Consider the following 27,667-nt stretch of genomic DNA (forward strand, 5'->3'; position numbering starts at 1 on the left):
AATTTGATGATTCTTTTTTTAAAATTTTTCTAAAATCAAGCTCTTTCATTCAATAGATTTTGTTTGTATAGAATTGTTATTCCCCAAAAATTTTATGTAGCTTCTTTTTTCTTCTAACTAATTACAAAATAGAAAAACATTTTATGGCATAGTAATTGCTAATGTAACTTCAAATTTTCTAATACTAAGATAAACATAAGTTCGTGCCAAAATTTGAGGAGCATACGAGTTTTAAAATGTTCCAAGATGTGAAAACTATATCATTTAAGTTCAAGTGTATGAAACCTTAAAAGAAATGTGTCCTATATATGAACAATGTATACTCCAATTTTTGTAAAATCTTATGAAACTTTTATGGAAACATTATGGGTGGAAAATATGTTGTCACGTTAATTTGTAGAATTTTATGACCAAATTTAGATATTATTTTAATTATTATGTGGTGATTTGGATATAGAAGTTTGAACTATTCGTAGAAGATAAATGTATTTTTGATCTATCTCTAAGACATGAGATGTAATGGAACATATTAGTCTAAATATAATTTTTATATAATTTTTCAAATCTTATTGGAGGTTCACGTAGTTAAACTTGAGATTACTTTTTTATAAGGACACAAAGTCACTTAAATGAAAGAAAATAGCAGATCCACTCAATAATTACTGAAACTCCTACATAACAACGTACAGATTGTGTATTATAGGTAAAAAATATATTGGTATGTATAATATTATTATTTTTATATGTTACTTCATAATGGTGCAATAAATAAAAGAAGAGAAAAAGAAAAAAACATTGACAAAATAAAGCCCATTTCAGTCCTAAATGGCCCAACTAATTTTGACCATCCATTCCCGATCTGATGGTTCCGGTTGCTCCAGAATGTTGAAATTTGATGACGGGGATGTATTTTCGTGGGAGGCACTAAGAAACCGTCATGAAATTTTTTTACTTTCATGAAGGTGTTCCAAGCACCGCCACGAAAAATAACTGATTTCATGATGTTATTGTGTAAACTCTCATGAAAATAAAGCTATTCCCATCACAAAAAAGTTTGAGCGCCAAAACCATTTTCATGCGTGAGATTTTCCGTCGACGCGCTCTTTTTTTCACACACACGTGCTCACCAGCGGCAAGGGCCCACTGTCATTCACAGTAAAAAACCCGAACTTTACCCATGGCAATCGCACCTCTCCCCTGAAGCCGCCGCCACAGCCAAGTCCAGCAACCTGCCGCCTCCCCCGACTGCTCGCCCCCCACCCATGACCCGCCCTCCCGCTCGTGCCCCACCCGCCCTCGCGCGAGCGCGAGACCGTCGTCGCCCCACGGTCGCCACCCCCTCCCCCCGCCCCTCCCTCCCGCTGGCGCTCGTGTGCGGCCAGAGACCGCCGCCCCTCCCCCCTCCTGCCGGCGCGACCAGAGCCGCGTTCTGCCGCTGGATCTGCTCTCATGAAAATATATATTCCTGTGTGTTTTGGACCGCCACGAATTATTTTCGTGTCGTGTTTCTAAACCTGACGACACCCCATTTTTATGGTGGTGGTTCACCCCCACGAAAACGATACGTGACGGTTCACTCCCACGAAAACTCTATTTTTGTGGCGTTAAATTCGTGAGGGTTATTTCGTGGTGGGCGTCCGTCACGAAACATTTTCGTGGCGGGATTCATAGTTTTCGTGATGGTTTCTCACTCTCACGAAATTTCTATTTTCTGGTAGTGTCTGTACAAGAAGCCGATGAGGGGGTTGGGGTTCAAGCGGTCGTCTGGGCGGCGCCGGAGGCCCAAGGCGTTGCTGATGACGGTGCGCCGCCACGGCCGGCAGGCGGCAGCGCATCGGACGACGGCGGTGGCGCCCAGGCGGTGGAAGGACCTCGTCGAGGAGGTCGCGCGGCAGCGACGCCCACATGTCTGCTGCGTCCTTGATCTTCTCGTCTGAATTTTGGAGACGACGATCGAGGAGCTGCTTCCACGGGTGCAGTTTAGTTGCCGGGGAAGATACCCGCGTCGTAGCCAATGCGTATTCCTTGATTTCTTTCATATATGATGATGATACATCGGTTTCACAATTCGATATCGAAAGAAACTGCATTCTAGGTACCGTAATATTACTTGGGATTCACGTTTTGATTTGTTTCAGTGTGTGTATGAGTTGTCATTGTCACGCAACTGACATCATTTATAGTTTCCTTTTAAATGCCCATCACCGCCGATTCTAATCCAACATGCATTGCCATCAAACTGGCGGGGTGAAGAAGAGTTACAAACGTGGTGGTAGATCTTTGCAGTGGTGGGAGACACGAGGCGGCGACAGAGATGATAAGCTCCACCTTTTTTATTTTCTGACCTTTTTTTACTCTTTTTTATTTGCCTTTTTCCTATAATATCTCTATTTCCTTTATGCCACTGGATCGAGCGAGCGGATTTATTTTCAGGAGCGGGTGATAGCATCGGTAGAAATGCATTCCTTGATTCCTTTATGCCGGCTGTAGAAATGAATTTTAGGGGTGGATCAACTGCTCTCTTTGTAGGGATGGAAACCCAAGGTCGATAGATACATGCAAGCGTACATTGTTGACGCAAATTTAGCTCAACGCACTAGAGCACTCGAGCGTGCGGGTCACAAACAGAGCGAAGGGCAGCGAGGCCACGCAGACCGGTCAGACTGGTTGAGCAAACCGATCGGACCGGTTTTCTAGGTTTCGCTGTAATCGGCCGCCTTGAGGGATAATTATCACACTTACATGGTGAAGGACAGAGAAGTTTACGAATAAACCAGCAAATGATAACCAATGCACTTACGTGACGAAGAACGACTCGGTTACAAGCAAACTAGCAAAGGTCGTCAAAGCTCTCGCTCGAGATGGACCCCGTCAGGACGTGAATATCGCCGGGCGTGCCCTAAGTTGACCAGCAAGTCTTAGGATGCCATCTATGGTCTTGGAGATTAGTAGACGAACAACATGTCGAGGTTGGAAGGGATTTAGGGTTTGGACAGGTAAAAATTAGATGTAAAGTTGATTTGATCGATTGGGTGTGTCTCAATTTGTCGTAACCCTTTATATTCATAGGTGGGGTGGTCTGTAGCCATTAGGAGTCCAAACTCTTACAAATCTCATGTCAAATACAACTTCTAACTTGGATTGGGCATTTTGGACCAGTCTGACCTGTCTCCGAACCAGTCAGACTGCCTCTCGACAGACCTGACTGGTTAGACCGAGGTGCAGGTCTTTCTGGAGGCATAACTTCATCATCCAGGCTCCAAATTGGACGTTCTATATATGCATTTCAATCATCTTGATGAGATTTACGCAACGGTGAAGTCCAATTGACAATTTGACAAAGTTATCCTAACTGGTATGACCGATCTATCCAGATTGTCCAGCAAACCTTAACTGTGCCAATGTTGGATGTCAACACACATTTCTTGAATAAAATGGGATGTATGATGTTGGTGTTCCAAATGTTTCTACTGAGATATATTGGCCCATTTGTTTCCGCTTATCTGGACCTCTCTTTTCTGAGAAGTAAGATTTGGAGACAAGTCACTGAGTTTTGGACATAGAACTCACAACTATCCATGACGAAAAATATAGAATCGTCATAGATGGTGCATCAACATCACGAAAAATCTGTCATATATTAACAAATTTCCTTTAGTGCCGCCGTATGCAACTCCTCCCAACTACCAACTCTTTGGCGCCTCTCGAGGATATGCAGCCATGATTCGGCTGTGCCTATAAAATTGAGAGCAGCAAAGTGAGATTTGAAGAATTCTCTAACACCAAACACCTCAAAAAAGAGTTTGCACTTGTCCTTCCACGGTAGGTTGGTACCATTAAATTTGGGGAAATCCATTTTCGGCTTGGGACCGGAGCGAGCATTAGAAGAACTCAATTCAAGGACAAATTCATGTTGGCAGGGAGGGTGCTGAGGAGGCATACCCATGACTCAATGGCTGTGTCTATTGTGGTGCCCGCTGGGCCGCTCCCAAGTCGGCACAAGTGAGTGCGCCGCTTGTCCCGAAGCAAGGTTGAGGTCGAAGGAGTCGATCCACACTGTGGGTGGAGGCAACAACTAGATCCAGATCCAATCGGCCATGATCGTGTGATCATGAAGGAAGCCGATAGCGAGTAGATCTAGGTTGGATAACTTGTGACAAAAATTTAAAATAAACTAGATTAAATGGATTAACCTAGCAAGATCTAAGAAAATATCGATAACTTGTGGTAAAAGCTCAAAATAAAAACAAATCAAATGGATTAAGCTAGTACAATCTAAGCAGATTACCGTTAACTTGTGATAAAAGCAACAACGAGCTAGACTAAGCAGATTAATCTAACACGAGATAACTTTTATCTATAACTTGTGAACAAAATTAGATAAAGGTAAGAGCGATGCGCCGAAAACCTAAGATCTAACGTGTCTGATAACTTGAGTGCTATTGACAGAGAAAGAAGTGATGGCGTCATAAACCTGGGCCTATCTACGCAACTCGACTTGAACTTATCAGCAAATGATGAACGTGACTGCTGAGAACTCGTAAAGAGAAAAAGCTACTTTATCAAAGATTTTGGCGAAATCGCCGACATGAAAGGTAGATGAGATAAAAGTAGAGTTTTGTTTTGATGTGGTTGATCAAAGTTTACAGATGGCCTAAACCTAGATCCTATTGCCGATACGGCGAGATTACATTTTGCGAATTAAGAAACAAATTTTCTTAAACAAATAACACAAAATCTAAAAGATAACTTGCCAACATGATCTCATCGGCTCCTTCCTTAAACTCCACCTGCTGCGACACCCATGCTGACCCAAAGGTCCAATACGTTTCTATCTCTTTACTTCTTTTGGCGTCAACCTATTTCCCCCCTCAGCTGCCCGCTCATCAAATTAACACGTGCCAAAAAAAAGTGTCAACAGTCAAGAACGTTCTGCATCATGAAGTCAACGATCTCGAACTACGAAGCCATTTGAGCCTGGATTTTGGTGGGCTTGTGGGAGGGCACCGGGACGCGAGAAGTGGTGGATTGGGAAAAAAAATGGGGGAAATTTGGGGCAGAGGCTCTAGATATCAATTGTTATGATCTCACTCAAAAACTATAAGAAATCATAGGATAGCATAAGAGAATTAGGGAAGAACAGAGGAAATGGGAAAAATGGCGTCGTTCGGAGGAAGACGACGACCACGACCTTTTTTTATCAGGACGACGACCACGACTTGATTCAGATAGTTCAGAATATTCTATAAACTATACACCGTGGAGAGGGAGCCCTGGGAGCAACCGGCTGCCCTCGGAGCGACACGTGTCCCCAGCCTGGAGAGAGAAGCCCGACGCGGCCCATGAATTTGCCGCTCCCACCTACTGAACCGACCAAATAAAAACTACGGCCCATATACTACACGTGGCCCATATACTACATGTTCCGACGCAACAGCCAGCCCATTCGTGTTCTGGAGAGAGGAAGCCGACACGGGACATGGATTTGGCTCATACGCAATAATCAAAATATACGTAACCATCAACGCATCAACCATTCTTACTCCATATTTTCAAGTGTGCGTGGCGTAGCGCGCAATTTACATAGTGGTTTTACATGAGTCAAGTCCTCTCCTCACAGCACAGCTATTTAAAGGAGAAATTACTCAGCCACAACGGCCAAGACAAGCCCAAATAGATCGGCCCAGTTACTCACTTGAATCAATCGCAACACGCCCTTCTCGAGCCGACGCATGTGTCATTAATTAATTAAGTAATCTGTTGTTGTTGGCACAGTGCAGTTGGTGCCACGCGTACCCACACAATTGGTCGGTCGTCGTGCAAGTCTGCAAGAGTTGACAAAAATCGTCCAGTTTTCCAAGCATGCTTTCTGACCGATTGGCTATGGTGCGCATCTTTTCGTCGCACATGTCCGAATCCGCACACACTTCTTCAACACGAAAACAATGTCGAGTTTGTATGTATAAATAGGACGATAAAAACCTTCAGAAAAGCATCCACTTCCCGGGCAGAACAGCAAAAGGAATCCAAGTGGTTGGTGGTCAGCCATGGCGAGCAGCTCCCAAGAAGTTCCTGCCGCTGCGAGGAAGTAGGAACCACATTTTTTTTGTTCTTTTTGCCCTTTTGTTTTTGCGAGTTGCCATAGATGATAGATGCACCTCGCTCCTCGCATTGATGATTTGTCGTGCGCGTCGTTGCAGGCTGGAGGGCAAGGTGGCGGTGATCACCGGCGGCGCGAGCGGCATCGGCGCGTGCACGGCGCGGCTGTTCGTGAAGCACGGCGCCCGCGTCGTGGTCGCCGACATCCAGGACGAGCTCGGCGCGAGCCTCTGCGCCGAGCTCGGCCCGGAGAACTCCAGCTACGTGCACTGCGACGTGTCCGACGAGGCCGACGTCGCCGGCGCCGTGGACCACGCCGTGGCTAGGTTCGGGGGGCTGGACGTCATGCTCAACAACGCCGGCATCTCCGGCGAGATGTGCTTCAGCATCCGGGACGGCGCCAAGGAGGAGCTGGAGCGCGTGCTGGCCGTGAACGTGGTGGGCCCGTTCCTGGGCACGAAGCACGCGGCGCGGGTGATGGTGCCCGCTCGCCGGGGCTGCATCATCTCCACGTCGAGCTTGGTGTCGGCGGTGGGCGGCGCGGGGCCGCACGCGTACACGACCTCGAAGCACGCCCTGGTGGGGCTCATGAAGAACGCGGCGGCGGAGCTGGGCCGGCACGGGATCCGCGTCAACTGCGTCGCCCCCGCGGCGGTCGCCACGTCGATTGCGCCCCCGGGGATCGGCGGCGTGGACGTCGATGCGCTCATGGAGGCCGCGGCGAACCTCAAGGGCGTGGGCCTCAAGGTGGACGACGTCGCCGCCGCGATGCTTTTCCTCGCAAGCGACGACGCCCGGTACGTGAGCGGGCAGAACCTGCTCGTCGACGGCGGCTTCTCCGTCGTCAACCCGTCCCTAGGTTTCTTCAGGGACTGAGATGGTTACCCAAGATCGACACATACTTGCAAGCACGCGTTTCTAGAATGAGAAGGGAAGAAGATATACAGTTTTCATTACCCTGAAATTTGTATTTTCCAAAAAAAATCGCATTATCAAATTCGATTTTTCATTATCCTACAATGCCAGATTTTCAGAATTTTGTGTGAATATTTGAGTGGTGTTTTCCTGATCTTTTAATGAGAACATTAAGCCAGCAGAGCGCCCCAAGACAATTTTGCTTTGGCCCAGGCTAGTGGATCGAAGACTCGAGAGGCCGAAAGAAGAAACGGCCCACACTGTGGGAGACGGCAATGGCCCAGTACATGAGCTGGCCGGCCAAATTGTACATGAAACGGCAGCAACCTCAGACCTGTACACTGTCACTCTGTCAGTTCTTCTATTATATTTTCTACAACTGACGACATATAGGGTACACACACTGTATTATGCGCACAAATACAGGATCATCATGTCTTTTTCCTCGCAATACATGAGGCGGCGACACACAATGCAGTTTTTTCTAGGGAAAATTGGTTATGTAGCATCGAAAGATGTCGACTTCCGTAAAATACCACTGAAAGAGTTCGGCCCCCGTAAAATACCACTGAAAACTGCTACCGTTACTGCAAAATACCAATCTGTTACATCTCACCAGCAGCTCTGTTAACTTGGGCCAAAATACCCCCCAACCATTGTAAGCACTATGAAACACGCACAGCACATAGCTCGCACTTGCCCATTTCAAGTCATGAAAACTTAACATAGCAACACATGCACTGAATATAACCAATAGCAATAGCAATAGGTGCTTCATGTTTACACATCTAAGAACATACAACCCATGCAATGCTTCATGTTAACAGATCCAAGAGCATACAACCCATGCTTCATGTTTTAAAGAAACAACAAGAACTAATCTAGTTTCAGCATACCAATAGAGTAACACATGATTATTTCAGTACATCAACTAATTGCACGGTCATTCTTCTAGTTGTAGGTCTTGGACTCAATGGTGAATCTAGAGGTCTTGCTGGAGTAGAAGTAGAAGATGCCATCCTACTTGTTGGTCCGGGACTAACTGGTACTTGAGTGACCAAGGAAGCAGATGTGGTTGCTGGTTCTTCAACTACTAAGGAAGTAGAGGTGGTTGCTGCACCAGCCTTCTTTGATTTCTTTGAAGTATTCTTGGATCCCTTCTTGGATTTTGAAGTCTCTCCTTTCCTCTTCCTGGAAAACAAAAAATTGACCTAAATATTATGCAGCCATACACAGAAATCATAGTAACAAAATTAGTTTTAGATTACCCAGATTCTTACCAATCTGCCAAATTTATTGCAATTCCCGTAGAATCATTTGTTACTGACCATATGCAATACATACCAATGTTAGTCCACAATCTGATTTCAAGTGCATTGCGCATCTAATTTTGATAATACAACTACTCTACTATCAACCATATGTGTTACAATGTGCAATAACAGAGAGAGAGAGAGAGAGAGAGCGACCTAGGATTTGGGGTATTCTTACCCTTCGGGCATCTCAAGTGAATCCATCAGAACGAGCGCACCGCCCCTGCAGACGCGCAGGTTGAGGGCACCCGCCTCGGGGACTCCGCGCGTGGTCCGTGGTGGCTTGGCCTCCTCCAGGGACGCTGTCACACCCGGTTTTAAGGACAAAACCGAATGCATAACTATATGTATGCCAGGATCAAGTTTCATACATATAGAGACATTATAAGTGAATAATCAGTAACAGTATCACGAAAAAGAGAACTAAAACAAATAAAAGACTATCAGAGTTATACAGCTTATCCTGGAAACGGAGACTCCAAACTTCACAGGCAAACGACTGGGGGTTGCGTACGCCTAGAACTCAGCATCATCTTCAAAATTCTTCACAGCAACTTTCCCTTCTGAGCAGCAGTAAGCAAGGGTGAGTACACTTATGGTTGGTACTCAGCAAGGCCACAAGAAATAACCAGAAAATGATTTAAATCCATCTTTAAGTTTATTAATCTTGTGAGGGTCCAAGCCACTCTTGACCGTGAGCACGGCTAACCGGTTAGTTTTAACTCTGCAGAGGTTGTACACTTTCACCACAATTCGCGTAAAAGTTCCGAAGAACTTTGAACCCAACCATGCAATGTGCTAGCTAGGCACAATACCACACTTCCGAGGTGTGATTGCATAGGGACGCTACGAGGCCTTTACAAAGATTCCCTAACCTATGACAATCCGCTAAGGATTCAAGTCAAAGCGGTCATAACACTGTCCTAATGAGGTGGTACCTTGCCAAAGGACCATTAAACAATACCAATTGCCCCAAGAGGACCGAGCTATATCCCGTCGATGCATCCCCTCTTGCCCTTTCGGTAAGACTGTCACAAGCTAGAGTCTCTAATTAATCAGCCAAGACCAGAGCCATATAGTATTGTGGTTGTACTGTTTTCTTGGGTGGTTCTCCATGTTCCAATTAAATCATCATAATACTCTAGTAAATAAAGCATAGATAGAAGTATGGTTAGGGTCACTTACCTTTCTCCAACGAAAAGCTACTCTTACTGCTCTTCAGCTTTTGCTCACTCGGAGAACTTGATCTTCAATCTTCAAACGACGATCCTTCTACTCGGGGCAATTAACGAGCAAACATACAAAGCAACAAACAAAAGATACAACTAAGAACAATACACCAAAACAAAGAAAGGCTTTAAAAGAACATATTAAAGGATAGGGCTCGCTGCTATGGTTACGAGGGCACAAGAAACATAGAAAACGGAACTAAAACGGTGATTCTATGGGATAAACGATGCTTCAGGGATCTAGTCGCGATTAACTAAAGGGTTAAGGACTAACAGAAAAAATTCGTAAGACACAACAAAGTATGCTCACAGGGGATAAAAAAGGTTATAAAGCTATTGCACACGTTGCAAGGATCATGTGAGCGCGAGAATCGATGAAAACGGAGTTAAAACGAAGAAGTTTTGGCTAAAACAAGGTTCTAGGGTCTTATTTGTAAAGAAACAGAGCTTCCAGGGGCTAGATCTGAAGAAACCAGAGGCTAAAACGAAATTAAACCTAAACTACAGGGGCTAACATGCAAAAACTCGAGCTCCGGACTGCGGGCATGATTTTCCTAAAGATCAGGGGTTTTACTATAAAGATTTGGACCAAAACCTAATTAATTTTGTATAGGGCTAGACCGCGGGTTGATTTCGGAAAATGTAGAGGGCTCTTTTGCAAAATGTGCATGGTTGACCGGTATTGACCCAGTTGACTCGGGTCAAAACCGATCTGGGCCACTGGTTTTAGATCTAACGGTTTGGGTTTGGTTGGGTTTGGATCTAATCCGATCCATCGGATCGAGATCGGACAGCTCCAGTGAAAAGGAGCGGCGGGCGGTGGTGGGAGACGCCGGCGGCAAGGCGTGTGCGGCGGCGCACCGCCGGACTAGGCCGGATAGGCCGTCCGGGGCTCGGCTTCGAGCGCGGGTAGGTCGAAGAGCAAGCGCGCGGCTCGTGAAATCGATCTAGGGCAGCGGCGCGGGCTAGAGCGGGCGACGCAAAGCTCACGGCGGCGCATGGCGGGACGGCTGCGCCGGCGAGCGGACCCGAGCGAAACGGAGAGCGAGGAAGGGGGAATATGGGGTTGGCGAGCTCCTATACCTCCACGCGAAGCTCTGGAAACCTTGAATTCACCCTCGAAGTAGTGGAACGGCGGCGTGGCGGCGGACCCCGAGCTCGGCAATGGCGCGGCGGCGGCTAGGGTTAGTGCGAGGACGGCGCGAGCTGGAAGCGGGTCAAGGAGGGGGCCGAGGGTTCTATTTATAGGGGGCGGCCGCAGGTCTTGGCGTGCACGCTAAGGGAGGCGCAGGCGGCGCGCGCGTGGCCGGGTCGGACTCCACCGGGAGTCCGGCTCGGGCACGGGAGGTAGGGGGCGACCCCGACAGGCGAGCCCCGCCTGTCGGTGGGCTGCGGAAGGGGAAGGCCGGGACGGGCTGGGCCGGGGAATGGAAAAAGTAACGGGCCGCCGATGGGATTTTGGGCTGCGGGAAGGAAAAAGGAAAAGGAGGGCTGGGCCGGCTTGGGCTGAAAACGAGTTTTCCTATTTTTCCTTTTTGCAAACGGTTCAAACAAATTCAAGTTGAATTCAAATTCGAAGAATTCAAATTCAAATTGAACCACAACATTAAAACAATGCAAGGGTAGCATGAGTGCACAACAAACAAAGCACCTTCATTTAATTTTATAAAAACAACCAATTATCATTTATTTTTACTAAATTCCCTGTGAAGAAAAGTAAATGTTGAGAAAATTTTAAAACTATGAGAAAATTGTTGTTTTATTTTTAATTTTAATCACATCCTGAAATTCAAAAATTTCAGGGTGTGACAGACGCCATTGATGGTGGGGGCGCCGGCCGTCGCTAGGGGATGGGCGCGAGGGGCGGCTGCGTCGCTGGCCGGAGGGGCGTGGGGAGAGCAGGAGTGGCGCACTGCGTGGGGCGCAGGGACGTCGGCGCTTGGTGGGGGCGAAGCGTCGCCGGCCGGTGGGGCATGGGGGGCACAGGGGGCGGCGGCCCTGGGTGGGGGAGAGGCGAGGTCAGGGCTGTGGGGGAGAGACGAGTCTGGATAAGGCAAGAAGCGAGCCAGGGGTAGATAGGTCAATTCGCTGCCGTGTAATGTTCTGAAAACAGCAGACCAAAAGGTTTCTAGGAACAAAATCTAGCGGAGTGCGATTTTCCGGTAACGGTAGTAGCTTTCAGTGGTATTTTACGGGGCCGAACTCTTTCGATGGTATTTTACGGAAGTCGACATCTTTCAATGCTACAGAACCAATTTTCTCTTTTTTCTATGCCCAGACTATGGAAAATGACATGGCACCAGCTTAGGTGATGGCTTCAGTTAAGCTTGCAGCTGCACTAACTCCATCTCCATCCAAGTCCATATGACTTCATCCTACACAACACAAGGGGATGATATCTATGGATAGCCATTGAGAATGGTCACATCTGCTTGGGTCTAGAACCGCAAACATGCGACGGTGATTGGACATCTCTCTGAAGATGAGCATCCATCATGGGGCTGAAGGCTGATGTTGCGTTCTGCTCTTCCCATACTGCCTGTCTACCTGCAATCCGATTGCTTGCATTAATCATATATTCCAAGCTAACAATAATCTTGTGTCGCCATAGATAGCTGTAATCCAAGCAAGGAATTAATATGATCGCTGTGCTCTAGCAGTATCATGATACCTATCACCGGCTTCAGATGTTCCCAGTGCCGATTGCCGAAGTCCTATGATTGTTGCTTTGTTGGAAGAAGTCTGGTTTTCTCAAGATTCGCAGGCTCAGTAATGATCAGATATGTGATTTTGACAGGATGAATGAACAAATGTGACTATGAACCAAGGACAAACCCACAGTATTCTGGTGTCCAGTCTTTGGCTGCTCTGAGATCCATGGGTCCTGCAAGAAAACTGTGGCTGCATTAACACCCTCCATTCTGGAATCCAGCACATTAATGTTAAATGCAGAGCAAAAGATAAATATATCACATTGGTAGGCTCAGTGTTCAACATTTTATTTGCGCGTTAGATTTGATGAAATGCACATAGTCCTGTTTCTGGACCAATTAAAGACTTAGCACTTCTGGCAATGACATGATGTGTAAATAGCAGTAACCCAGAACTCACAAGTATAAATTAGCAAACACAAGTCCATTACATATTTCATATTTGTGTATAAAAGTCTGCACGAAGAAATATGCAGGCTTCATATTACTCTTCTACTTGGCTGAAATCCCCAAATTATCTTCCTAATACAACCATTCAAAAATAGTATGCCGTGGGTGTTGTGCTGTCTATTGCACGGCCATCATATCCAAGTACAAAATAAAGCAGACCCCATATGTGTTGTACTAAACAGCTTCTAATGCACTACAGAAAAGAAACAATGGACCAGTACCGTAAGTAAGATTTCCGTGGCATAAACCCCATAAATGTAAATTTTCAAAAAATTGAATCCTGAAGTGGACTTCGAAATTGTCAGAACAATTGATCAGAACTCATACAACAGACAGACTAAGGCAGTACTCCAGTGCATTCCGTATAAATTGACTGTGTTATTACTCTACTGTCTTTTTGGGAAGAAGCCATTATGCTATATATATTATGTTCTTACCCCAACATTCTCACCAACATTAACTATCTGCAAGGGGCATTTACTGACATCCATTATTAGATTATTTCTTCAATTTCAGTGACAAGTGAACCAGTCTACATCTATAAAATACGCAAGGCAACCACTTGTAACTGTAAATATGCCAATGGGTCATATTCTTCTAAATACCAGTACATGTGTAAGTTTTGTAACCGTGAAAGTTCCTGAATTCATTCTGGTAGATATTTATATTGGTACATGGTCATATGAACCTATTATGTGATTCATTACCCTTATCACCGGTCAATTTCTAGTGGACAATCATTCAAAAAAAAATTCTAGTGGACAAGAAGAGCCGTATCATACCATCTACTTGTATAGTTGCATAAATGAGAGCTGGAGGCTGTATGGAGGGAAGATGGCATCGCCATTAAGGCATTAACTAAGCACATGCATGTACCCCCACCACCACCAAAGCTCATCAGGGTGAATCGCTCAGCAATGAGTACACTGCCTACAAGCTCAGGCAGGGAGAATTTGTTGGAAAAAGAGCAGAAAGAGCAGGCACAGCTCGAGAAATGCCCGTTACCGATACTGACATGTTCTAGGCCGTCTGATTCAACACTTGGACCTCTACTAGGCGAAATGCAAAGTGGGTCCATGAACCCTGTGCCCATCCTCTACACAGTTTCATAATGCGGCGATTCATATACCTTGTACCTGTAGATTCATGAATCAGATCAGGACCTCCAATACCGTGTTACTGAAGGAAGAAACTCGGCACATGCTGGACCATGACGACAATAAAGCGAGTAGATAGGGAGGGCCAGTCCATAGTACCAATGTGAGACATAGACAGAGCAAACCAATATTGACAGTTATTTAAACTGTTTGTGTCAAAATGATCAATAATTATATTGCACCGACTTACTTAACCTAGAGATGAAATAGTACGAAAAAATAAAGCACTGAAGCTTCATATCTTGACCAAATCAATTGGGCCACTGCTAAAAACTGTCTTTTGTGGAAATGTTAGGTTAGAAAACTAAATGTGACTTCTGCAGATTGATCAGATACCCAAGAAGAAGATGAAGGTCACGTCTCTAGCTTACATGCTATGACATTGAATACGCTCCATGTGCAGTCCCGGGCACTGAGTATGGCAAGTATGTCAGGTACTCAGGTGTTGGGCAGTAGTGGAAGAACTGCAACAGGTTTAGTTGGTTGGAAGCTTACAGGCTCACAGTTGATGCAGAAGGGTCCCAGGTGCCGGGATAAATCTGTACCAGACAAACTCAGTACATGCTTGGTAACTTGTAAGTTTCCCAGAACATGCTAGGCAACTTGAAAGTTTCCCAGAACATTATTGAACAATTGTATGTTCGACTAAATTACTTCACCCATCCAAGCCCAAGAAAGGAAAAGTTTGCTTGTCAAATACTGTAAGTTCAGAAATCATTCCAAGCTAAGTTGATGTTAGTTTAAATTTTGTGGTTTGACGTACAAAGTTAATCTCAAGCTCAAAGTGAAAACAGAAGTAAAAAAAGTTTTTTTTGAAAAATCTCAATATCTGCATCTTTTTTTGTTACACATTCTTCTAAGATAATTTATAACACTCTCCTCTCACCGATTTCAGAAAAGCTGTTATAGCCAGCTTTTCATAGGAAGCTTATATGAACTTTTCAGATATTCAACAAAAGACACCCCCCCCCCCCCCCCCCCCGACACTAGTAGCATTCTCATCTCACCCAGAGGCAACTTTTTCTATGCCAAAACCTACAACTGGTGACTTACACATAACACATCTATCTGCTCAACTATCCATGTATACTCTCCAATTGCAGCAAACATGATAAACAACCAGGGTCCTTTTGTTTGTATTGAGTTTTACCTTTTGTTTGTATTGAGACAGAAAATCGATTCAAAGTAAAAAGGAGTATGAACAACCCATAACCAGTGGAAACTGGAAAGACTCCAAGTCCCAACCGGTCACATGACATCAATTCAATGGGCCCATCTTATAGTCTACACAAGATATTTAGCAGTGCTGCAAAATTAACCCCGAGAAGAGGACCCTACAGGTTTTATGACCATTATATGTTGCAATGTCCTTAATATACAATGGCAAGATGGAAAATTCCTTACATGATGAGGCACAGTTTGACAAGGCATTTCCTATATAATGGCAGCCATGCATTGCAAACCATACAAAGCTACCCAAAACTGCTTCAGAGAAAAGAAGAAAAATAAAAGAAGCTAGTGAGAGAGAAAAGAGATTGTCCATAGACAATGGCTCTTACAGCCGATGAACTCAAGGCCAAGGCTGAGGTCTACTATGGTGATGACATCTGCCAACAGTGTACCCAGCTCTTGCTCAAGGAAGCAGGCCTCCCCAATGGTCTGCTTCCATTGAAGGACCTAATTGAGTGTGGTTATGTCCAGGAAACTGGATATGTATGGCTCAAGCAAAAGAAGAGGGTTGACCATGTCTTCCAGAGTTTAGGAAGGATGGTCTCCTATGGCACAGAGATCACTGGCTATGCAGAGAAAGGCAGGATCAAGAAGGTAAAAGGGATAAAGACAAGGGAGCTCATGGTGTGGGTCCCAGTGGAGGAGATTGCCCTTGATCAACCTGCAACTGGGAAACTTATCTGCAAGAGCATTGCTGGGATTACCAAGACCTTCCCTGCATCAGCTTTCCATATCCCAGAGAAGGAGAATCAGAAGATGAATTGTGCTGCACCAAAACCAGTGGTCCTAATGGAGAGAGCTCCACAAGTTGTTAAAAATAACTGACCCTTCTGCGTCCACTAGGATTCGGGTTCGTGGTCATTGTCAACTCTTAGCCCAACATATATCTAAATAATGATTGAAACAGTGTTTACTGTCTGCTTATGTACTTCGAAGGTGACAACCTAAAGTTCATATATACTGCTGTTGTATCAATGCCCTGGCGTGTATTGTCCTTAAGGCAACCACCCAATTACCTTTTATGTACTACCAAGGTTGGAAATAGCGGGCTATGAAGTTTAGCGGTAATCTTCTCTAAACGCTATAGAATAGCTATAGCGAAGCTATAGCGGGCTATAACGAAAGCTAAATCATTTAGCGGAATGATAAAATAATAAATAATCTCATATAAATTATAAGTATCGTTGGTCTAACACCTAAAATTTGAGTCTAACACGTTTCTTAACTACCCAACAGTACCCAATTGACATTTAGCACTGCTAAGTCTCACAAAAACCTATTTAGCGGACATTTAGCATGGCTAAATCTCATAAAACCTCCTTTAGCGGATATAGCAGACAAATGTTGTATAGCGTAGCGGTAGATCTCCTAAAAAGCTATTAGCGGGCTATAGCGAGGCCATAGCGGGTTATTTCCAACCATGTGTACTACACAGATCTTTATTAGCAATATGAAGCATGCTGTGTGCTTCTATGAGATGCTTTGTTTTTTCTAGTTTCTGAGAAAATACCACCACAGGATGCCTTTTCCATGCATCATATAGCCATATATTGCTAATATTATTGTTCGAGAAAAATATTAATAATATTGTTCCAGACAAAATAGCATTACAGAATGCCTTTTTATTTATCTTTTCTGTCTTATTTTTAGATAACAGAGTAGTATGAAGTGCTATGTCTTTTCTCTTTTCCCTTTTTGTTTCAGAGAAAACACATGCAAGGCACATTAATAAGAACGAACAAGAAGTCTAGGTCATAAAATAGGAACAATATCTGCATGTCTTGTAATTATACTCAGGCAAACCATTTATTTGTTCTTTTACGACTTACGAGTGGAAGATAATAGGGACTGTACTCCTGTTGATAGGATCAGGATCCTAGAATGTACCATTGGACCACGAGAGGATCAGAGAAGTCATTATTCTTAAGAGTATAATATCTTGGCCTCTAGTATTTACTTCCTCCAATTACGGAAGTGCGTCACTGTGATACATGCATGTTTGCCTCAAGAAGTACCCTTGTATTATAATACAACATATTTGCTAGGATTTACATATATATTAAAATACAAGACAGTTGTTGATGTAGTATTTTTGGCCCATGTTCAAAATGATATGCTTTTGTGGTAGGACGGAGTAAGATGGAATTATGGTTGGAATCAAAGTGGTCCAATAGGATGTAGGGCTGTAAGATCGTACCATGAAAATCAAGAACATACAACCTTGATGCAAAGACAATGTAAATATATGTTACTGCTTTGACTTGTTACTTGATTGTTTATCACCAAGACATCAATGATTAACATGTCCATTTCAGCTTGAAAAGGAGGTGTACTTACAGGAAGACACATGATCCACTTTTGCTCACTGGACATCATGTTATGTCCCTGGCTGGACGGAGCTGTGTTGGACGGAGGAACGTGGCGCAGGTTGTAGCTATGGTGGGTGGAAGGGCGAGGTCTAGGACCTCTGCGGGTCGGCGCCGTCTGCGACGTCGCCGGATAACTGAGAGAAGGAGACAGGGAAACAGAGAAGAAGCTGGGAAGCTAGATATTTCTTACTAACTGAATACTCCAAAACCGATACAATTCGTCCCTATATAAGTTTATCTCTAGCAAGGCAAATATAACTCAATCTCCTAAATCTACTCTGACCGAAACGGCCATATCTTTCTGTTGGACTTGCAGCCGAAGTTGTAGATCGTCTGAGACTCCTTTAGCCACGATTGTTGCCGGACTCCTGCGGCACGACCCTCTTGTTGCGGCGCTGATAGGTCTTGCCGGTCATAACATCTCTCCCCCCTGGAGCAACAGCTCGTCCTCGAGCTGGTAATCAGGGTACAGTCGCTTGAAATCGTCCAATGCCACCCAAGCGGCTGAAGAAGCATCCTGATCAACCCACTGCACTAACACCTCATAACGACCACAGGCAAGCCTACCTCGGAGAACCTTGGCTGGTTGAGGACAGACATGCCCATGCTGCACTGGTGGCAATGGAACTGGCGCCACAGGAGGAGTTCCCTGAAAGGGCTTGAGCAATCCAACATGGAAGACATTATGCAAGCGTGCTCCCGCTGGCAAGTCCAAGCGATAAGCCACCTCGCCAATCTTTTCTGCCACTTGATACGGCCCAAAATATCGTGGACCGAGCTTGCCACGACCCTGCACACCGAGAGAGGCCGCCGGCCGATGAAGCAAACGAAGCCAAACCCATTGGCCTACTTCAAAGGATAACTCTCTATGCTTCTTGTCATACTGCACTTTAGCATACTGCTGTGCCTGCTCAAGCCGATCACGAATTTCAGCAATGAATTCATCTCGCTCAAGTAACTGCTGCTCGACCGCCGGCAAGCGGGCTTCATCCTGTTCATAAGCACGCAGCGCGGGGGATCACGGCCATAAACCACCTTAAAGGGCAAAGTCTTTAGTGATGCCTGATAAGAAGAATTATAGCAAAACTCTGCCCAAGGAAGCCAGCGAACCCACTGTCTAGGCCGGTCACCTGTCAAACAGCGCAAATACATAGCTATGATTTTGTTAGTAGCCTCTGATTGTCCGTCCGACTGAGGGTGAAAAGCAGACGTGAACTACAAACGGACACTAGTAAGACTGAATAACTCCTTCCAAAAATCACTTGTGAAAACTGGGTCCCGATCGCTCACAATAGATGCCGGCAGCCCGTGTTGGCGAACAATCTCCTGAAAGAAAGACTTTGCCACTGATGCCGCCGTATAAGGATGTCCCAAAGGAATAAAATGTCCATACTTGGAAAAACGATCCACCACTGTCAGAATAACTGTCTTGCCATTTACCCGATGAAGAGCTTCAATGAAATCCATGGTAATGTCAGACCAAACTGTTGATGGGATGTCTAGCGGTTGTAATAACCCACCCGGCCTTAGATGTTCTGTTTTATTTCTCTGACAAGTCTCACAGTTCCGCACATACTCCCGCACCAGACGACGATCCCCCGGAATGTGAAAATCAGAACGGAGGCGGTGGAGAGTTTTCTGGATACCCTCATGCCCCAGACCATGAGCAAACTCCAGCAAGGAAGGAACAACATCATACGAGGCCGGAACAAACACCTTGCCATTCTTGAGCAGCAACTGATCCACCATTTTCCACCCTTCTATACTTTCCTGGGCTTTAGTCTTGTACTCCCGTAGGGACTGATCTGCCTCGAGCAATTGCCTGAGTGTATCAAAGAAAGAGAAAACTGGGACGGACAGAGCAGTGCATAACGCAGAACTTTCCTCATCGCGATGAGAAAGAGCATCGGCCACAATATTTGAAACCCCAGGTTTAAATTCCACACGGAAATCATATCCCAATAATTTAGTGGCCCAGTGATGCTGTGGAATTGTTGAAAGGCGTTGATCGAGCAAGTATTTCAGACTGTGATGATCTGTACGGACGATGAATTCTCGGCCCCATAAATAAGGTCGCCAGTGCTTGACTGCTTGTACTAACCCAATGAGTTCACGCTCGTACGCGGCTAGCTTGGCATGTTGAGGCGCGATGGCGCGACTGAAGAAAGCAATAGCCCCCGTTCCTTGATGGAGCACAGCACCGAAACCCGACCCAGAGGCATCACATTCAACAATGAAAGGTGTACTAAAATCTGGGAGGTGTAGGACAGGAGCACTGGATAGTGCTTTCTGTAGGGCGCTGGAAGCTGCAGCGGCTTCCTCGGTCCAGCAAAATCCCTCTTTCTTCAGTAGCTTGGTGAGAGGTGCAGCTATCAGCCCGTAGTTCTTGATGAAGCGGCGATAATACCCGGCGAAGCCAAGAAATCCCCGAACAGCACGCACTGACTTGGGCTGCGGCCATGACAAGATAGCTTGCACCTTGCTTGCATCCATGGCCACTCCCTGGGCCGAAATAACATGGCCAAGGTATCCCACTGATGTTTCCCCAAAGGAACACTTAGACTTCTTTAGAAAGAGCTGGTGTAGCTGTAAAGCCTCAAATACGGCCTGAAGATGCAGCAAGTGTTCAGACCACGATTTGCTATATATCAAGATGTCGTCGAAAAATACCAGCACAAACCGTCTGAGGAACGGCTTCAAAACTGAATTCATCAAAGCTTGAAAAGTCGCTGGAGCATTTGTTAGGCCAAACGGCATCACCAAAAATTCAAAGAGGACCTGGTGAGTGCGAAAAGCCATCTTTTCCACATCGCGAAAGCACATACGCACTTGATAGTACCCTGAACGGAGATCCAACTTGGTGAAGAACCGTGCACCACGCAGCTCGTCAAGTAATTCTTCCACAACTGGAATGGGGAATTTGTCTTTGATGGTAGCAGCGTTGAGAGCCCGGTAATCAATACAAAGGCGCCAGGAACCATCTGGTTTCTTGACGAGTAGCGCAGGAGAAGAGAAAGCTGATGAGCTGGCTCGAATGATGCCTTGGAGGAGGAGTTCTGCACACTGTCTCTCAAGCTCATCCTTCTGAAGATGAGTGTACCTGTAGGGCCTGACTGCAACTGCTTCTGTACCTGGTTTAAGGCGAATCCGATGCTCAATGGCTCGCTGTGGTGGCATGCCGTGGGGTTCTTTGAAAAGGCTGTCGAAAGACTGAAGCAGTTCCGGCAGTAGAGTGCCCGGTGGCGTCTCCAAGGATCGAAGGACATGGCCGGACGGCCGGTCAATGCCGCACCACTGGATTCTCTTGTCTGCTACCTGAAACATAAAGGTCTGCTCCTGGAAGTTCCATTGTATGTCCCCTAATTGACTCATCCAGCTGACTCCTATCACCATATCAAGGGTGCCCATAGGCAGTGCGTGTGAATCAAACCAGAAATAATCACCACCAACCTTGCCACGCACCTTAGCTAGGCGTCCCGGGCTACAGACGTGATCACCGTTCCCCACTGTAACATTAAGAGCTTCACTTGTGTCCAGAGGGATACCCAATTCCTGGACAACTCGGGTATTGATGAAGTTCTTTGACGAGCCGGAGTCAAGAAGAGCCGTGAGCCGGCGGCCTCCAAGGAATACCCAAATCTTCATCGTAGGGGCTTCTCGGGGTTGGATGCCCGTGAACGCGTGCAAGGAGATGCTTGGTAGTTTTCTGCTCTCGGCGCGAGGGGCCAGAGGCGTGTCGAGGAAGTGTAATTCAGGTTCTCCAATGTCCTCCGTGGTCTCGTCGTCATCGGCATCGTCCGGCATGATCTCGATCACTGCTAGTTGTTTGCAGCGGTGTCCAACGACATACTTCTCGGGGCAATTGTAACATAGCCCCTCTGCACGGCGCTGGGCCATCTCGGCGACCGTGAGCTGACGGCGAGGGAGCAACGCTGCACGTGGTCCTCCTGCTGGGCGGCCGGCAACTGATTGGGAGGCCGGAGCCGGCCCTGCGTACACCCCGGCCGGCTGGCCACCGGGAGCTACGAGTTGCCCGCCCGGTCGGAACGACACGCGACCGCTCTGCCGCTGCGACGTCGGTTCAAGGGCCAGCCGTTGCTCGAAGGCACGAGCTTAATGGATGGCGTCGTCCAGTGTCGCGGGGGATTGTATGGCCACGTCTGTCCGCAAGGGATTGACGAGGCCCGCGATGAAGAGTTGAACTTGCTGGCGTTCCGAGAGTTCCACCTCATGACAGGCGAGCGCTACGAACTGCCTTGCATAATCCTCCACCGTGCCAGTTCTGCACAAGAGAGAGATCTCGCCTAGAGGTGACTCTGTGATGGCCGGCCCAAATCGGCGATGTACCAGTTGACAAAAGCGGCGCCAATCCGGTTCGCCTTGTGTTGTCTCAAGCCGGTAGTACCAAAGTTGTGCTGCATCAGTCATGTGCAGCGAGGCCATCCAGACCTTCCTGTACTCCGGGGTGTTGTGGCCTCTAAAGTACAGGTCACAACGATTGATCCATGGCAGCGGATCACCAGTTCCATCATAAGACGGAAACGCCATCTTGGGCTTGAGGAAGGACTGTTCGTCCTCCACGAGATCCACGCGCGGAGCCCCATATCGTGCCTGCACCGGCGGTGGTCGTGGAAACGGCGGCGGCGGGTGCCGCGGCCTCGGGCCAAGTACTCCGTCATCCTCCGCAGATTTCTGAGTGTCGCTCGAGCCGGACGAGCGATCGCCGACTTCCAAGCGCTTAACTGCGACAATGACGGACTTGAGATGATCGCCCGCTTCCTTCATGGTCTGCTGCAGCAACTCCATAGAAGTCGGCAGTGCCACCAAGGAGGCGACGCTAGGGACTAAGGGCTCCAAGGCGGACACCATGGTGTTCATCTTCTCCATGAGAGTCTTGAGATCCTCAATCGATTATTGGAGAGCATCCATGGTGATCGATGGGCCTGAGCAATCTGATCGATTGTTATGTCCCTGGCTGGACGGAGCTGTGTTGGACGGAGGAACGTGGCGCAGGTTGTAGCTATGGTGGGTGGAAGGGCGAGGTCCAGGACCTCTGCGGGTCGGCGCCGTCTGCGACGTCGCCGGATAACTGAGAGAAGGAGACGGGGAAACAGAGAAGAGGCTGGGAAGCTAGATATTTCTTACTAACTGAATACTCCAAAACCGATACAATTCGTCCCTATATAAGTTTATCTCTAGCAAGGCAAATATAACTCAATCTCCTAAATCTACTCTGACCGAAACAGGCCATATCTTTCTGTTGGACTTGCAGCCGAAGTTGTAGATCGTCTGAGACTCCTTTAGCCACGATTGTTGCCGGACTCCTGCGGCACGACCCTCTTGTTGCGGCGCTGATACGGACATACCAAATTTAATGTTTTGTATGATGTAAGTAGCATGCTAAGATAAGTTAGTGGACTAGTTCAATAAAAGCAGACATACACGGCCTTAGAAAAGGTTCCCGAATGTAAGGTTAGGACCAGCACTGTTACAATAAGATTTCACTGTGCTAATTTTAAAGGACAAGAGGAGAACATGAAACCACGAGCTCGTGCAGGAGCATAGATCTGCATTGAACGCACCGAATACATAAAACTGGCCAATGCAGTTAGGCATATCTACTTATGCATGTAAATGTACTATGAAACCTGCCCCATCTCCCGTCCTACACCCACTCTGGCAGGGACGAACTCAATTATTCAACTAAATAGCCCCTGCATGGCTACATATGTCAACTTCAGTAAATGAGAATTGGCTATCATTGTACCTTCTGCTGACAAGCTTTAAACCTTCACACAATTATGTGGTAACTGAGCCTGTTTAGTCCATGGCAAGGTTATATATGTTGTAGAAAGCTTCCGAACTTCCTGACAAATTCATTTCTTTATGGAAAGTATGGTCCATGATATATGAGGTAAAAATTCTAAATGATGGAAGATAACTGCTCATGACTGACGGATATACTTCCACAGGGGAGAACTTGGATTACTGGTGTGCCACGGTTAGTTCTGAAACTCCTACAAAGGTGGTAGGTCTCCAGAAATAGCAGCCGTTAAACTCACATGACATCAATGTGTGTATTCACAAAGATATCGATGAAGCACAGAGGATGTAGATAATGATGTCTAGTTACCCATATGATCACTCAGACATTTTCACTAGAGGTGCACATAACGAACTGGTGCAAATAAATTCAGAAGTGCAGGACAGAGTGAGCTAGCAGAAGGTTGATCCGAAAAGATATTTTGGGTTAGTAAAACAAAAGGATAGTAGGATATCGGTCTGCATGACCCTATATCAGCCACAACTTCATCAAAACAAGAATTTAACCTGCGAATGAATTCCAGAGGAAATAACAAAACAGAAAGAGTAAGCTATATACAAGATACTTACTGCAATGATAAAGAGTACACTTGGTGGTTCCTCCAAAAAGAGGAACTTCTGATGCCAAGACCTTTTTATTTACTTTACTTCATCTAGAGGACAAGTTATCCTACTAACCTACAAAAGAATCAGGGCATGCAGTTCCAGATAGATGGTATACAGTGAAAGGAAAAACAGGACTCTCGAAATATCTTGACTCACCAACTAGAGCAATTCATCAGGAAATAGAATAAGAAACATCATCATCCTCAATGTAATGAATCTTCTTCTTTTGTGAAATTGGGGAAATAATGGATCTTATAAAGCGGCTAAAAGGATCCTGCAAGCCTTCCATTTCATAATGACCAAATCGCCAATCCCTTAATATGAAAGGTCTCTGAATAGGCCGATCTAGACCCCCTGTAAGAAAAAGAGGACCATAATAGTTAGGTGGAGGTAGCAACCATTGTTTATACCAACTAATATTTGTATTTCAGTTTTTTTTCTTCCTAGGACATTTATTAGTTAAATAACTCAACTGAGTAAGTATAGGACAAATTTATAATAATTCATATAAAAAGATCTAACACAACATGCAGCAACACTCTTGAACTCTGAAAGCCTTAAGACAAAGCAGTTGCTATTGGCATATTTTACAATCAGTTGATAGCTGTTGTTTATCCTACCTGTCAACTTGTTTTTATTGAAACAAACCATTAACTATAGATAATGACAATTTACCACAATATCGGAATGTTTGGAAAGAATCACCACTAACCTGCATACATCCGACCATGTTTGTCTACTGCTCTAAAAAATGGGCGTGTTTTCTTTTGAAATGCAGCTTGTTGCAGTTCCCTCCAAGCACACAATCTGTCCTGTCTTGTTATTTTCCCAGTTGTAACAACCTGGAATTCAAGTGCATCTTGTTACGATAATCAGAGGACCACAGAATGCTAATATCCAAAAAAAAAACAGAGAGAAAAATTAATTTATCACAACTCTAGACAACTAGAGACAAAACAAGGAATCTAAGGAAAAAGGCATTAACATTACGAAGAAGATTTTTTTTTCTTTTTTACTTCAAAGGACAATAGATACACAGGGACAGCACAATTTGCTGAAATCAGAGCACACCTTGGAGAATAAATAGTACGAAGGACGAGGTTCCCATGCTAGGTTGTTAGCACGATCAACAGCGACAAGCCCAAACTTGGGACCATAGCCATCTGCCCATTCCCAATTATCTGATGTTGTCCAGAATAGATAACCAAGCACACGCACACCCTTCAAAACAATATACCTATCAGTGCTCAAAGTCATATACATGAGCATATAGCAAAAAACATTTTATCACAAATTAATTTAAGAGCAGACCATAATGATTGCAGCATAGATGGCTAACAGGTGCTCCAGAATGTATGGTTTACGAATCAGATCGGTCTCATCAGAAACTCCATTTTCAGTGATCAGAAAAGGTATATTTAAGCTCTTGTATCGTTCATTAAACTGAATCAGGATATGGAATAGCCCATCAGGATAAACGCCACGACCAGATTCACTGTACTCATCATTATCCACAAACTTTAGACCAGGACCTGATATAACCTCCTGCATGAGAGTGGAGTATCAACTGCTGTTGTTAACATGTTCGGTCCTTTGGGCCATTTATCATTGAAGCTAGTATAAGCTACCTGCCCATAGTAGTTGATTCCAATAAAGTCCAGTTTATCACAGATGCTATCAATGTAAGGGAAAAGGGTCAATGAATTAGCTAGAGTGACAGCCGCAACATCGAATAGTCCATACGGCCGTGTAAATGATACATGATGAGCGACACCAACGATTGGCTTCCTTCCATTTTTGCTGTCAACCAACAAATGAAGTATTAGAAAATGAGAGAACACAAACACCAAAAGCCTTTAACTCAGAGTAATGGATATTCTTTATAGAAATTGCATTTCAAATAGCATACTATATACCTTTTCAAATGTATGTAGTCGTAGGCTTCTGCATGTGCAATAGCCATCCAATGCAACGCTTGATTGTATACGCCAGTTGGCAAAGCAGATGTTGCCACTTCAATTGCATTCGGATCTCTCCACCAGGCCAAGCACCAGCACAATAGGTCAGCAACTCAGCATCACAAATACATGAGGCTCGTTGAAAACCACCCAGTAGTCCACTAAATCTGATACGCAATCAACAACAAGCCTGCACAACCAAAACTAGCTTCATATAACAGATTCAGTTCGTGGAAGAGTATTGACAGGACAGACGAATGTTATAAAGGGTTACCTCACAAAATCCATGAAGTAATTAACAGTCTTTTCCATCTTCCATCCCCCATATTCTCCAGCCCAAGGTGGAAGCGAGTGATGAAATAGTGTAAGCATCACTTTCATTCCATATTCATGAACCCTTTGAATGATCCATCTATACCGCTCAAGTGCTGCAAAATTGACCTAGAAAAGGTGATGGATCTGTTATTCCACCAATGCAAACACTGTAAACACTACGGAGAGAAGATAGAATATAAACGTTCTGGGAGAAAGCATATGAAGTGCATAGAAGGTTCCTCAGACTTACTGAGCTCTTGAACTCTGCATCAGTTGGTTCCTTAGGCATCACTCTTGTCCAATCAATCCCCATGCGGAAAACACTGATGCCAGTTTCCTTAGCAAGCTTCAACTCAGTATCAGGATCAGACCAAAATTTAAGCCATTCTTGCCTGAACAAATAGGCACAATACTGTGAAGGAAAAATACAGAACCCAAAATCCTTGTACAGATAACAAAAAAAGCAGTTGTAGTAACAAAAGACAACGTGCACTTACGGGCATGGAACGTTGTGCCAAGCTGCGACGTTGTGGCTGCAGTTATCGCCAGAATCAGATTCCCCGCCCTCAGAAAACATTTCAAATCCCCTGAGCATAGCCTCCATGGCAACCTTAAGAGGCTTCCTCTTCTCCCCTTCACCAGCCTTTTCCTCCCCTCTAGACCTGGAAGCCAACTGAGCGCCTCCATCACCGGCAGCCGACGCCATCACCGCATCCGCAGTCTTATGGTCGCGCATGGCCCCCTTGTCATCGCAGGAATGCTCGGTTGCAAACTGAAGCCAAGCATCCTCCAGCCTGTCCTCGACATGCGCAAGCGCGGTCGCTAGCCCAAAGAAGAAACCACCATCATCTGCAAAAATTTTGACACGCCATCAGGACTTGCATGCTGCTTGGGATGGTAGGCTTGGCTGGTGAACAAACAGCTAAGCTGTCGTTTGGAATTCGAAATTTTGACTCTGCTTGTCCAGAGTGCAATTTCTTACGGTCTCATGGGATGAAAATGTATTCAAATTCAAAAAATGAAACGTGTTTGGTTTGATACCTGCTCTTCAGTTTTTTTTTAGTTCTTTTGGAAAGGAAAATGTGCTGGGCTTGAGCATCTTGCATGGCTAACATTTCTTTATGAATCGACTCGAGCTACCACTGGTGGAGAAGTTCTGATAGTCCTATCACCTCAGAGAATTATGCTTTATATCATCATGTTTCTTTTTTCCTTCCAGACGAAAAATGTTTAGAGGAGTTTTCCAGTTTGTTATGTAATAGTACAACCATAAACCTTGAACTCGCTTGCTTCTTTTCTTAAATGCATCGGCAGTGCTTCTGCCTAGTCTTAAAAAAAAAAGGTGAAATGTGTTTGGTTTGACACCTGCTGACCTGCTCTTCAGTTTTTGTTTTTTTTTTGTTCTTTTGGAAAGGAAAATGTGCTGGGCTTGAGCATCTTGCATGGCGGCTAACATTTCTTTATGAATTGACTCGAGCTGCCGCTGGTGGAG

The 27,667-nt window shown here is 45.5% G+C and overlaps 2 protein-coding genes, 2 long non-coding RNA genes and 1 pseudogene across 6 annotated transcripts; 2 read left to right on the forward strand and 3 right to left on the reverse strand.

Moving 5' to 3' along the window:
- Window positions 1–6,011: 6,011 nt before the first annotated feature.
- Window positions 6,012–7,116, forward strand: LOC120645262 (momilactone A synthase-like). The gene is made up of 2 exons (XM_039922072.1): window positions 6,012–6,088; window positions 6,201–7,116. Exons 1-2 carry the CDS (start codon window positions 6,048–6,050, stop codon window positions 6,973–6,975), a joined length of 816 nt encoding a protein of 271 aa, XP_039778006.1. The 5' UTR covers window positions 6,012–6,047; the 3' UTR covers window positions 6,976–7,116.
- A 624-nt stretch (window positions 7,117–7,740) lies between these two features.
- LOC120646422 lies at window positions 7,741–8,586 on the reverse strand. Its single transcript, XR_005664424.1, has 3 exons — window positions 8,506–8,586; window positions 8,295–8,337; window positions 7,741–8,205 (listed from the first exon to the last, which is right to left on the reverse strand). It is a non-coding gene; the product is annotated as an uncharacterized LOC120646422 (long non-coding RNA).
- Window positions 8,587–11,375: 2,789 nt separating this feature from the next.
- Window positions 11,376–17,619, reverse strand: LOC120645264. Of its 3 annotated transcripts, XR_005664198.1 has the most exons (7): window positions 14,370–14,827; window positions 14,246–14,286; window positions 13,733–13,853; window positions 13,500–13,647; window positions 12,396–12,451; window positions 12,228–12,298; window positions 11,376–12,103 (listed from the first exon to the last, which is right to left on the reverse strand). It is a non-coding gene; the product is annotated as an uncharacterized LOC120645264 (long non-coding RNA). The 3 variants fall into 3 exon arrangements; XR_005664197.1 differs by lacking the exons at window positions 14,246–14,286; window positions 14,370–14,827 and adding an exon at window positions 17,442–17,619; XR_005664196.1 differs by having other exon boundaries at window positions 14,246–14,827.
- Window positions 15,338–16,079, forward strand: LOC120645263. Its single transcript, XM_039922073.1, has one exon. It carries the CDS (start codon window positions 15,423–15,425, stop codon window positions 15,927–15,929), a length of 507 nt encoding a protein of 168 aa, XP_039778007.1. The 5' UTR covers window positions 15,338–15,422; the 3' UTR covers window positions 15,930–16,079.
- A 6,224-nt stretch (window positions 17,620–23,843) lies between the features above and the next one.
- On the reverse strand, window positions 23,844–27,046 carry LOC120645984 (annotated as a pseudogene).
- Between the last annotated feature and the right edge of the window lie 621 nt (window positions 27,047–27,667).

The sequence above is a fragment of the Panicum virgatum genome, chromosome 8K (genome assembly GCF_016808335.1).
Source record: "Panicum virgatum strain AP13 chromosome 8K, P.virgatum_v5, whole genome shotgun sequence".
In the NCBI taxonomy this organism is placed as follows: Eukaryota; Viridiplantae; Streptophyta; class Magnoliopsida; order Poales; family Poaceae; genus Panicum; species Panicum virgatum.

What these genes read in the sequence shown, in the direction of transcription:
- LOC120645262 (XM_039922072.1), top strand. Translation starts at nt 6,048, where the DNA reads ATGGCGAGCAGCTCCCAAGAAGTTCCTGCCGCTGCGAGGAA. An exon ending in GTTCCTGCCGCTGCGAGGAA is followed by an intron (nt 6,089 to 6,200) that starts GTAGGAACCACA and finishes GCGTCGTTGCAG; the next exon opens with GCTGGAGGGCAAGGTGGCGG.
- LOC120645263 (XM_039922073.1), top strand. Translation starts at nt 15,423, where the DNA reads ATGGCTCTTACAGCCGATGAACTCAAGGCCAAGGCTGAGGTCTACTAT.